The 13,163-nt window shown below is 45.1% G+C and overlaps 1 protein-coding gene across 1 annotated transcript in view; it reads right to left on the bottom strand.

Annotated features, from left to right (window-relative positions):
* Positions 1–1,139: 1,139 nt before the first annotated feature.
* Positions 1,140–13,163, bottom strand: part of HFM1 (helicase for meiosis 1) — a 108,534-nt gene continuing 96,510 nt past the window's right edge. The window contains exons 31-34 of the mRNA XM_077824684.1: positions 2,597–2,687; positions 2,186–2,297; positions 1,483–1,640; positions 1,140–1,206 (exon numbers count right to left, since the gene is read on the bottom strand). Coding sequence (XP_077680810.1) covers positions 1,140–1,206; positions 1,483–1,640; positions 2,186–2,297; positions 2,597–2,687 — 428 coding nt within the window. The remainder of the gene's footprint in view (positions 1,207–1,482; positions 1,641–2,185; positions 2,298–2,596; positions 2,688–13,163) is intronic.

Genomic DNA, 13,163 nt, shown 5'->3' with positions numbered 1-13,163 from the left:
CTCCCACTGAAGTTGTCAACTCAGAGTGCTCAACATATTATAGGATCAAATCCTCAGTCTGTCAAAATGGGGAGTTTTTTGCCTCTGTTTTTCAATTGTGTAGCTTCTGTTTGCTTGTCTTGATTGTGTTTTCTAATTCATGGTCTGTTTTGATTTATTCTCCGAACACTTTCTAAACTGATTATGATGAAGGATCAGAAAATCAAAAATACAAAACCAAAACAATGGTATTTCCTTACTTTTGAGTGTTTAACAGTGCAACTGTAACATTTTCTTAATATAGATTTTTATGTAATATTATATATTTCCATAACTGTATTAATTTGGGAAGCCTAATATTCAAGCATTGGTGCTTTAACAGGATGTTTAAATCCAATATTAACATGTACAAATCAGACTTAAAATGCATAAATGCCCATTTTATAAGTTTAAGTAGCAATGTCAACACCCAAATACTACTTCCAGTCACTCTTTGTGGACATATTTTAAAACTGTCTTGTGGTGCATTCTGAGACATTTTGCATGGAAAATGCTATACAATGTTTTAATGTTGACAAATACATTACAGGTTTATAGCGCTTTAGAATGAAATATAGAGTACAGAATATATTAAATTATTCAGTCTATTTCTTTTTATTTGTAAATCTCATTGTTTCAGAAATAATCAGTATTATGAAAAATTCAGTCTAAATGGGATACCTAACAGACATCATAAAAACAAATAGTGTAAGAAGTTTGTTAATGAACAACATTTCAGTTACACAAAAATGTGTTCTGTGAGCAGATGCATATTACAAACAACATCTTTGTTCTTATGGTAAAATTACATATGATTTATACCAAAAGTGCTTAGCTTGAAAACTATCCCCTTTAATAAGAGACTGTCAAATACGTTTATCATTCCAATCCTAAAAACAGCAAGTTAGATAAACAAAGATTTTAATATTTTTTAAAAAGATAAAACACACATGGAATTCTGTAAATAAATTAGCTAGCAATTTCATTATCTAGTCTGTGTAGCAAAGAGGGGCTATTAATGAACAGCTATTAAAGAAAATCCTCTAACTATATTTAAAGTTTTCATTCTGGAAATGAGAGTGTAATATGTTTCAGCACTTACAATATATCTTGTTTATGTTTTAGAAAATGCCATCAAATATTCCAAGAAAAGGCTTAACATCATTGGTTTCATCATCTGAAAGAGATCTAATAAAAATGAAGCAAACCAAAATAATTAAATTGTGAACAATACTGCATACCAAAACCCATGAAATCAGAATATTATTTATAATACAGCCAGGAAAGATCTGTATCTGAAAAATAATTTTAAAAAGTCTATTTGCATGAAAAACTAATTACAACTAGTAAAATAAAAACTTGTAAGTTAGAAAGAAGAGCTTGGTCTATGGCCTAAGATTGTGAGGTCCTCAGTACCTTGAAGGATAAGAATCTACAACAGAATATAAAAATTATTTTTATTACCTGACATCAATTTCTTTTTTCCTTTCTTTGTTGCAAATAAAAAAATTCTCCTTTCCAATGAATTGAGAAGAACCTGAGATTATTTCTGAGTTTGGAGAAAACTCTCTGTTTTTCAACTTTTGTGGAGGATTTGGATGTTTTCTTTTTTGGAAGCTGAACTGAAATGTATGGATTACAAAATAAACATGATTAAAAATAACAAATTTTAAGACAAACTTCCATATTGTAATAAACTCTAATATATACCATAGCATGCAACCAAAGCTATGCTTAATGTGATAGAATTCCAAACTCTAAAAATAAAGATTTGATATATAAAATTGATATTACACTAGTCAATGGGATATCCACGTGATTAAAGTTTAGCATGTGCTTAAGTGCTTTGTTGAATAAAAGCCTAAAAAACCAACTGGCTTGTTGAAATCAGTTCCAAAACACTGCATAATGGAAACTATGGGTCAAATTCAGGTCCTATTTCTTTTTGTAGCAAAGGGCACAACAAAGCCAAAAATGGATGAATATAGGTATTTTAACTAAGATAGCTTCCACAAAAACGTATGTGAACAGACACGCCAGTCATTCAAATAGCCACAGAAAACTGAACATGGCAAAACTGAGTAAGCTGACTATAGCAAACAAGTTCACCAAAAAAATCCCTTCACTGCATTGCAAGAAATCCTGTTATAAATATACCTTTACTTACATTACTTGTATTTCCATATTGTATAGATAATTTCTTTTCTGATGGTGATTTTAATGTGGAAGAGGCAGAATTTTGTAGACGAACATCAGACTTATCTCGTAACAGGCAAAAACTGAAAATGTGGAAGTTTGGATAATTTAGATATTTATGCATAAGCATAAATGGTTTTCTCAAAGTTCACTGCTTTCAATTTCTAAGTTATTTAAAATAATTCAAAAATTAACTATTTAAAGTAGTTTTTTAAAATGTTCAAACTTCTGTCTTTAGAGCTTGTATTCCAGCTACTTAGTCCTCAAGTTTTCCCAAAATCTCAGGACACATTGATACAAATTTAATAATACATATGTCCCTCAAATATAGACAATACTTTTACTGAACTGAATAATAACTAGTGTTATACATTATACTTACTTTTTTGAAATGTCACTTGTTACTTTGCTCTCTGAATTCTGGAACAGTGGTTTACATTCTATTGTACTTTGAAAGTAGGTGTTTCCAGATCCTATATTAGAATGATAATTTTAAAATATAGTCACAAAATAGCCAAAGAACTCTTTATGAATCCTTTCTGGAATTTCAGAAGTCATAGTCTCACACAGGAACTTTAATATTCATCAAGGTTTTAATATTTGTTTGGCTTTTTGATTAATTTTAAAATGTTGAGGGAAACAGTCAAACTATCAAACGTGAAGAGTCACATATCCTCCAAAAGATCTGAAGCTATTTCTTTCTTACTGTTCCATGAGTGTTGGTCTTGCACAACTATAGAAAAAAAGGAATGAGCCAAATATTCTGCTGGTGTAAATCCATGATCTCAGTGGATCAGCTTACTGATAGTCCATGTGGTTCCCTGGACTGGGACCTGAACTGGGGCTCAGGAGACGTATGTTCTATTCCTAGCTCTGCTGTGTTATTTTCAGCAAGTCGCTTTACCTCTCTGAGCTTCCATTTCCCTTCCCACCCTTTGTTTGTCTTTAGCTGTTTAGATTTCAAGCACTTCAGGGCAACAACTATATATGTTGTACTATACGTTTATACAGTGTCTAGGCACAATGGAACCCAAATTGCAGTTAGAGCCTCTAGGTGCCACTGTAATAAAAACAACAACTAATAATAAAAAATTTGGTCCTCTTGTTTGTCTATATTGGCAAAAATGGGACACAAAAATTCACCACAGGTAGCAAATCTGGAAATGGTGGTTACTCACCTGTAACTGAGCATTCTCTGAGATATGTGGTCCCTACCCTTATGCCACATGTGGAACGTAGGTGCTCCATGTACCTGAGACTTCCAGCAAGTATTGTCACTGCCTGTGTAGCTGCTCACCTCATTCTCCATACTGAGAGAATAAGAGGTGCTTTAGATGGACACCTGTCCAGGTCTTCCTTTTAGCATGAATTCGAAAGGATCTGAAGCAGAGGGGAAGGAGTGTGGGTGGTGGAATACAGATACTTCACAAACAACCTCCAGTTACAGGTAAGAAAAAAAAAGTTATTAACCTTTTGTAACTGTTGTTCTTTGAGATGTGTAGCTCATGTCCATTTCATGCCAGCTGTATGTGCACAATTGCCAGAGATTTTTCCCTTAGTGGTATCCATAGGACCAGCTCTAGCGCCCCCGGAGCCGTGCATATATGCCCTGGTATAAGGGGTGCTGCAAGCTCCGCATCCTCTCAGTTTCTTCTTCCCAATAACTCCAACAGAGGGGTACGAGGGTGGGTCATCGAATAGACATGAGCAACACATCTTGAAGAATAATAGTTCCAAGAGGTTAGCAACCACTTTTTCTTTGAGTGCTTGCTCACATCCATTCTATGCTAGGTGACTCACAACCAGTACTCTCAGAGGTTGGCTTGGAGTTTATGGACCTACTGACTGAAACATCACTCTTCCAAAAATGGCATTATGACGGGTCTGCTGCTGATGGCGCAGCGGGATGTGAAGGTATGAACTGACAACCATGTTGCGGATCTGCAGATGTCCTGGATTGTTATTTGTGCAAGGAACATATCTGACACAGTGTTCCTTGCACTGAGCTTTCATGGAATGAGCAGTCACAATGGCTGGAGATGGAACCTTCACCTGCTTGTAGGAAATCTGGATACAGGTGATTATCCGGGACGAGATTTTTTTGGGATGACACCAGCAGCCCTCTCATACTTTTCGTTACTGCTACAAAGAGTTGCGTAGACTTTGCCAAAGGGTTTACTCCTCTCAATATAGAAGGTCTACTGTATGGAGCCGACATTCCTCAGTGGTCTTGTGAGGTTTTGGGAAGTAAACAGGCAGAATAATGTCCTGGTTGTTATGGAATTGTGACACCGCCTTTGGCAGAAAGGCTGAATGAGGGCACAGCTGGACCTTGTCCTTTGTCACTGTATAAGGGGGTTCTGACATAAGGGCTTTGATCTCGGAGACCCTTCTGACCGACGTGATTACCACCAGGAAGTGACCTTCCAAGACAGAAGCAGTAAGGAATAAGATACTAATGGCTCAAAGTGTCTTCCCTTGGAGACTATGGAGGAGCCATACCCACATCTGCCTCCAGGTGGTGCCAGGGAACCGGTGACCAATGACAGACTAGAGAATGTTGCAATGGGAACATAGAGGGATTTCCTCTGGGTGATTCTATGATGGTAGGAGCCACGATGGAGCTCACCGCCTCTTGCTCCCTTCTATCCCCAGCAGCCATGGCTGTCAGGGAACCTTGGGGAGTGGGTGGGATTGGGAGGGACATCAGATCCTTTGCCAACTGGAAAGCCTCCGGAGTTGAAGGGGCCTGCAGGCGCGAAGTCCCACAACCACTCCTGGGAGTCGGGGGTGGGTCCTGGACTGGACTCAGTGTCTAGGTAGAGTCGCCAGAGCCCACAGAGGCTCTAGGGAGGACAAGTGGCCCAGCATGGGTCTCAATGCGCTAGTCACTCCCTGCTTGTCCTGCTTCAGCACCAGAGGGCACGCTATTTCTTATGCTTATTCCTTGGCACTGGAGATGGAGAATGGTGCAGGGAAGAGCATGGTGCCGGTGGAGCGCTTTGCATGGAAGCCAAAGTACTCAGCGCTGATTCGGAGCAGCTCAGCTCTGAGGCTGGTCTGAGTGCTGCCTCCTTGAGTAAGGCCTTCAGACAAAAGTTTCTATCTTTTTGAATGCACAGTCTGAACCCCTGCAGATCTGGCATGTCTCTGTAATGTGAGTTTCCCCGAGGCACTTTAGATACTCGAATGCGGGTCACTTACTGGGCTTGCAGCAAGAGGCACGTGGCTTGAAGCCCAGGCTCCGGGGCATGCCCAGCCCCTGGGACAAAAGTCCCTCAACAACACAGACTACTATTCACACTATATACACTAACACTAGGTAAGAACTATATACACTAACTACAAAAACTATACAATATAGTACAAAGTCCAAACCACTGGGAAAGAAGCTTTGCAAGAGCAAGAAAGATTGTTCCAAGCAACCGTCACGGGCGGTAAGAAGGAACTGAGAGGATGCAGAGCCAGCAGCACCCGTTATACCAGCGCATATACACGCAGCTCCATGGTGTGCTAGAGCCAGTCCTACTGATATCAGGAAGGGAAAAATCTCTGGCAACTGTGCACATGACATACACACACCTAGCATGGAATGGCCATGAGGAAGCACTTAAAGAAATCTCCATTTCTTCTTTGAGTGCTGGTCCCTAATGTATATTCCACACCTGGTAAGTGATACTCAAAGAGGAAGGGGTGTGAGGATGCAGTTGATATAATGTCTGTAATACCGCTGTCCCAGCTGCTGAATCTGCAGAAGAGGCTTGGAATAAGGTGTAATACTTTGTGAAGGTATGGATGGAACTCCAGGTTTCTGCCTTACAAATATCCAGTATAGGTACTTATTGAAGAGATGTTACTGAGGTTGCCTGTGCTCTACTGGAGTGGGTCCTCACTCCCTTCAGAGAAAGGAGATGTGCCAACTGATAACAAAGAGTGATACAATCAAAGATCCACTTAGAGAGTCTCTGAGCAAATAATACTTGTCCCCATGATCACTCTACTACAGTGACAAAAAAAATCTAGACATTCTTCTGATTGGTTTTACTCTTTGAAGGTAGACTGCTAGAGCCCATCTAATGTCAAGTGAATGAAGTCTCCTTTCTCTCACTGGAAACATAAGGATTTGGAAAGAATATGAGTAAGTGAATAGACTGATTTATGTGAAACTCAGAAATTACCTTAGGGATGAACTTTGGGGAAAGGTGAAGGGAAAACTTCTCCTTATGAAATGTGGTGTATGGTAGATCATCCATAAGTGCTCCCAGTTCATTCACCCTTCTAGATGATGTGATGGCAATGAGAAAGGTGACCTTCAAGTATAGGGACATCGACCACATGGCCAACAGTTCACACGGTGGCTTGGTAAATATTGAAAGTACAAGATTGAGGTCCTATTGCAGTGTTGGCTTCACTACTGGTTGGAAGGTCCTTGTGATTCCTGTAAGGAATCTGATCATCACTGGGTGAGTAAAAATAGAATAGCCCTCTACTGGAGGATGGAAGGCACGACTGCTGCAAGGTGGACCCACAGTGAGCTACTGGAAAGTCCTGATGTCTTGCGAGTGAGGAGGTATTCTAAAACATCCCCAGAATCAGCAGGCCTTCCTGCTAACTATTTATGTTGCACCTCAATAGACAAATGCCTCCATTTAGCTAGATAGCAGTTTCTGGTAGAGACTTATCTGCTGTGTCTAAGAATAATTTGAACAGCCTCCACACATGAATGCTCTAGGCCTGATGCCTATCCAAATACCAGGCCATGAGATGCAGAGTTTTGCGCAACTGGGAGGTACATCGCAAAGAGTATGATGTGGTTCCTGATACAACAGTTCCACCAGTGTACCATCTCTATACAGAGTGCAAGAGATTTTGCTTCTCTTCATTTGTTTACACAGAAGTGTGACAGGGTGGACTACGTGCAGAGGCCCCCTGCTGGAGGCCTCACAGTCCTGCCTCACCCCACTCAAGGAATTTGGCTCAAGGAAAGAGCAGAGGAGAAGTCCTCCAGGCAGCCCAGAGTGGCTGCAAGAGATGAGCCAATCAGATGCCAGAAGGACCATATAAAAAGGTAGCAGCAGAGGAAGATCAGTCAGTTACTGCCTGGAGCTCAAAGAGGGAGAACCGGGTGCCTGGCTGGCTGGAAGAGCAGCAGGACAATGGACAGGTCAGTGTGGGCAGGCTGAGCCCAGCACCTAGCCAGACCAGGCGAGGATACTGTGACTCGTCCTGCTGATCTGGCTGAAGTCTGAACCCAGGCGAGGACTGCTTGAAGGACACCACCCAAGGGTACAGAGGTGGGTCCCTGTTGAGCTATTAAAGAAGGTAGTGGCTCCAGGAAAAAAGCTTTTGTGCTATGGCCCCATTCCAGGGCTGTGAGAAAGAACTAGAGTCTACATACCCCGGAAGGGGAGACAATGTGTGCAACTCGTCCAAAGGGATGAGCTGCTGAAGACCCGGCAAACAACCATCAACCGAGGGGTGCTCATAAGAAACGGGTGCCATCCTATTGTAAGGACTGAAAGAAAAGCAGGGTCTTACTCGACCAGAAAGGGGGTGCCTGTGTGAGGGGGTGTCACCCTGTTCAAAACTGAGTGATTGAAGGCACGTCAGACGCAAGAGGCGGGTGCTGACCCCGTTACAAGAAGACAGTTGTCATTTTGTCAGATATCATTTGGATATGTCAGGACCATAAAAGAGGACACTGCAGGCCAGTCGGACTGCCCTTAGTTCTAGGAGATTGATGTGCATCCCGACCTCTTGAAGAGTCCACCTGGCCTGTGGAGTGTGAGTGCCTATGTGGGCTCCCCAACCTATGAGGGAAGTTTTGGGTGGAAGGAAAGGGACTCCAGCATTCACTTGCTCTGGGTTTGTCCACCATACAAGGGAAGCCATGACCATGGCCAGGATCGTTAGCTTGGTATTCATGTTGTCTCTGTCTGGAGAGTAAACAGACTGACGACAAGCCTGTAGGCAATGGAGGTGAAGCCTAGTGAACAGCATTACATCAGTGCATAAGGACATGTGGCCAAATAGGGAAAGACAGACCTTGATTGTGGTTCGAGATCTACAGTTGATTTGTCTTATCAGGCTGCTCATAGTTTCAAATCTGTTGAGAGGGAAGTAGGCTCTTACTGAGGTGGAGTCTAGGGTCACTCCTATGAAGCCTATGATTTTTGTGGGAGTCAAAGAAGACTTTTCCTTGTTTACGCAAATTCCTAAGGGTGCCAGAAGGTGGACCAAAGATAAGATTGCTGACAAATACCCAGTGGGATCTACCTGTTAAGAGCCAATAATCCAGGTATGGGAAGATGCTGTAACTGCTTCATCTCATCTGAGCTGCCACCACTGAGACGACTTTCATGAATACCTTGGGTGCTGTTGCTAGCCCAAATGGAAGTACTCTGAACTGGTAGTGCTCTTGTCCTACCAGAAATCTGAGGAACCTTCTGTGGGATGGCAGAACGTTCACATGAAAATAAGCATCTTTTATGTTGAGAGCCCCAAATTATGCACCCTTCTCCAGGGAGGAGAGGATTGATGCCAACATAACCGTGCATAATTTCGATTTGCAAATAAAAATATTTAGCTGACATAAGTCAAGCATGGGTCTCCAGACTCCTTTTTTTCTAGGATAGTATGAAATAGTGGGAGTAAAACTGTTTCCCTTGATGTTGAGGTGGCACTCACTCTATAGACCCTCTTTGGAGAAGAAAATCCACCACCTGGCAGAGGATCTCCACAGGAGATCCCTGAGGAGGGGCCAGGAAAGGGGTTTGTTTAGAGAAGGGGAAAGAAACTCAGCAATGTAGCCAGAGTGGATGATATCTAGTACCCATTTCTTCATTGTTATTGGCCTCCAGTTGTGGGCAAAGTACGGAAGATGGACGCCAAAACTTTGCGGGAGGATGGGGGGCAAGTGATGGCATCAGTAATGGGACGCAGTTCTAGAGCTTCCCATCAAAAGTAACCCCTGGACAGTGGATGGGTTTGAGTGGCTGAGGTTGAGGAGGCTACATACCTTGGTCTTTCTACTTTCTGGAATTTGCATGATGGCTCATATAGGTGCTGGTGACAGAAAGGCTGGTGAAGAGGCCTTGGCTTACACATCTGTTTGTGGTGGTTCCTCTTTGGGGCCGGGGTATAACTACCCAGGATGCATAGGACTGTTCTGGAGTCTGGGTGTAGTGGCTCATCTGTCTACTCATTAAAGCAGAGGTGGGCAAACTATGGCCCGCGGGACCATCCTGCCAGGCCCCTGAGCTCCCGGCTGGAGAGGCTAGCCCCTGGCCCCTCCCCCACAGCCACACCGCCAGCGCTCCGGGCAGCTGGGCTGTGCTCCTGCAGGGCAGAGTGGTGGCGTGTCTAGCTCTGGCCAGGCGGCGTGGCTGCCAGCCATGCTGCTCTGAGCGGCATGGTAAGGGGGTCGGGGGGTTGGATAAGGTGTCAGCCATGTCCATGCCGCTTGCAATGAGGTCTTAGCTACCAGTTTGCCCTCATCAATAAGAGTTTGGAATTGGACACTCTCCTCCTGAGGGACTTTGGATTGGAATGGATAGGAATGTGCGCCAGGAAGGTGGGCCCTCACGATCGGCAGCGGTGGGACCTGTGCCAGCTCGTATTAGGTCCAGATGCAGGAGGTGACCTAGCTGGAAATCCTCTGAGCTCTTTGACATTTATATTCAATGTCACCTCCTCCAGGAACCACATGCCCTGGGTCTGGAAGTCGTTGAGATGCGCTCTCCAGCCGAGGTCTGAGGTATCTGATATCAACTTGATCGAGTTACAAGGGTTGTCAAATGGAACTCCCTCAAGGACCGCTGTGGGGTCGGTCCACCACTGCAGTGAGGTAAGTATCGTCAGTGAGGACATGACCTTTTCCAGATAATCTCTGGACTGGGAATAGACCGTCTCCAGCTACTGCTGTAAGGGTTGCATCCGGAGCCTGGCATGGCAGACAACATACATACGTGCTGCCATGTGGCCCAGCAGGCATAAGCAAACCCTGGCCATGGTCAGGGGGAACGCAGAGACTCCCCCATTTGGTAAACACCCTTGGTACTGTCGCTAGGCTGAACGGGAGGACCACAAACTGATAGTGGTCGGGTCCCAGCGTAAATCGTAGAAAGTGTCTGTGACCTTGAAGCATCGCTATGTGGAAATATGCGTCCTTCAAGTCGAGGGTGGCATACCAGTCTCCAGGAAGGGGTTGATGAAGGCCAGGGAGACCATGCAGAACTTCAATTTATTTAGGTATTTGTTGAGGTATCGCAGGTCCAGGATGGGCCACAGACTGCCTTTGGGATTAAAAAGTACCAGGAAAAGAACCTTGTTCCTTTACTTGTGAGGAACCTCCTCCACTTCCCCCAACTGCAGCAACCCTTCTACCTCCTGTGCGAGGAGACTCTCTCGTGAGTGGGTCCCTGAAGAGGGACGGGGAAGGGGATGGGAATGAGGGGTAGAAAGAAACTGGAGGATAGAACCCTACGCCACTGTATTGAGGACCCAGTGGTCTGAAGTTATAGTGGTCCATGTGGGGAGGAAAAAGAAAGGCGGTTGAAGAAAAGCGGGAAAGATGAATCCGGGATATAGTCCGGTAGGTCATCCTTGGGCGCACCCTCAAAATGCTCGCCTGCCACCCTGCTTATTGCGGGTCTACCCATCGTGCGAGCCACGGAGTCTGCTGCATCTGAAGCTACCTGGAGGGAAGCTCTGGCTGCAGCTGTGTCTTCCTCGAAGATCGCCCGGAATTCCTTCTGGACCCTTCGGGAAGTGAAAACTCAAACTTGGCCATGGCCTGCCACATGTCATAATCATAGCAACCAAAGAGGGCTTGGTGATTGGCCACTCTCAACTAAAGACTGGAAGATGAATACATTTTTCACCCAAACAGATCCAGTCTTTCAAGTCTTTATTCTTGGGCATAGACCTGGGTTGACCCTGCCTCTCCCTCTGATTAACAGCCTCAACGACATGGGAGTTTGGGGCCAGGTGAGTGTACAGGTACTCGTGATCTTTAGCTGGCACAAAGTATTTGCATTCAGCCCTTTTTGAAATGGGGGGCAGGGAGGAGGGGGTTTGCCATAGGGCATTATTAATTTTCAATACCCCTTCATGTAGGGGCAAAGCAACCCTAGCAGGTGCCATAGAGCAAAGGATGTCCAACAGGGAGTACACTGGCTCCTCTGCGTGGAGTCCCAGGTTGGAGGCAACCATCTTCAGTAGTTCCTGATGAGCCTTAGCATTATCTTGTGGAACTAGGTGAGGGGGACCCGTAATAGCTTTGCCCGGAGACTATGAGGAAGAAGCCGATGCAGTAGGATCTGTCATATCCCCTGGCAGTCTCACCGGCTGTTTCCCTGGGTCCTCATGGGCCTGGGGGGGTCCTCTTGTGGGGCCACCACCTCCAGGAGAGGGCAGGATGCTGAGGCCGATGGCCTATCCGAGGCTCCCCGATACTCACCGGATGGCCTGCGAAGGCTGGGTAAACTCCCAAGAGTTCTAGGGATATTAGGCCACCGGCCTTGCCTTGGGGCCATGGCGTCGGTTGTGGTGCTGATGATGTAGACCGTACCACCAGCACAGGGGCTTGTTCTGACGTCAAGGACTCCTGCTCGGTGCTGGAGCCGGAAGCAGAGTGGTTGTTGTCAGGTGACCATGATCAGGCAGACTGTTGGTCCTTCTCTGTGCAGTGCCAACTGCTACACCTAGATATAGACCTGTCAGATTCAGACGAGTTCCTCACGCAGGACCTTGGGGACCAGCAGTATTTGGCCAATTGGTGTTGGTAATCCAGCAAACTATGCTTCATGCTGCTCGACCGGTAACGGGATCTAGAGTGGGACTGGGAGCTGGAACGGGCCTGTCATCAGATCTCCCTGACCTCAGGGTTCCGCGTCTTGGCAACAGGCGGGTCAGTGACTGGTGGCTCCACTCAAACGATTGGTCGCATGATTGGTGCAAGGTGCTGCCATAGTTCTGTGCCAGGTTATCGGCAAGCTGTGCCTCAAATCCCGCTGTTGGTGTCCAAGGTCTGGAGCCTGAAGGGGAAGTTACTCACCTTGCAGTAACTGAAGTTCTTCGAGATGTGTGTCCCTATGGGTGCTCCACTCTAGGTGTTGGTGCGTCCTGGTGCTGTTGATTGGAGATTTTCAGTAGCAGTGCCTGGTCAGGACGCAGGCGCTCAGTTGGTATCTCCCGTCTCGTTGGAATCTTCCTGAGCACTTGCGTCCTGCACCCCCCTCAGTTCCTTCTCTACCATGGAGTGATTATACTAGTACTCCAAAGTATAGTATAATACTAGTATAGTATACTTTCAAGGTAGGGAAAGTTTTCCCAGGGAAATATTGCTCGTAAGCGGCAGTTGATCTTACAAGGTGTGGCTCCAAAGTAGAGGGGAGGAGGGTGGGGAGCACCCTCAGGGACACACATCTTGAACTTCAGTTACTGCAAGGTGAGTAACTTCCCCTTCTTCTTCGAGTGCTGTCCCTGTGGGTGTTCCACTCTAGGTGAATGTGTAGCAGTACCCACTATGGTCGGTGGGACTTTGGAGATCCAGCATGAGTACTGTAGAGAGTACTGCATGGCCTACTATGGTGTCTGCCGTGGTAACTTGTGTGACAGCATAGTGTTTGGCAAACGTGTGTTCAGATGACCATGTAGCCGCTCTACAGATGTCAGAAATGGGTACGTTATGTAGGAAGGCAACGGATTTCAAGTGGAGTGGAAAGAGTTCCAATGCCTTCGGGCAGTTGAATATTTTGATGCAGTCAGAGATTCACTTGGACAGACGTTGTTTAGAGGTAGCCGTACCTTTCGATCTTTTGGTGATGGAGACAGAGTTGTGGAGATTTACGAAATGGCTTAGTCCTGTCTAAGTAAAAGGCGATTGCTCACCTGACATCAAAAGTATGCAGGGATGCTTCGTGTGGAGTCTTGTGAGGTTTGGGATA

The sequence above is a fragment of the Eretmochelys imbricata genome, chromosome 8 (assembly GCF_965152235.1).
Source record: "Eretmochelys imbricata isolate rEreImb1 chromosome 8, rEreImb1.hap1, whole genome shotgun sequence".
NCBI lineage: Eukaryota > Metazoa > Chordata > Testudines > Cheloniidae > Eretmochelys > Eretmochelys imbricata.
This window is presented reverse-complemented; position numbering and strand designations above follow the sequence as displayed.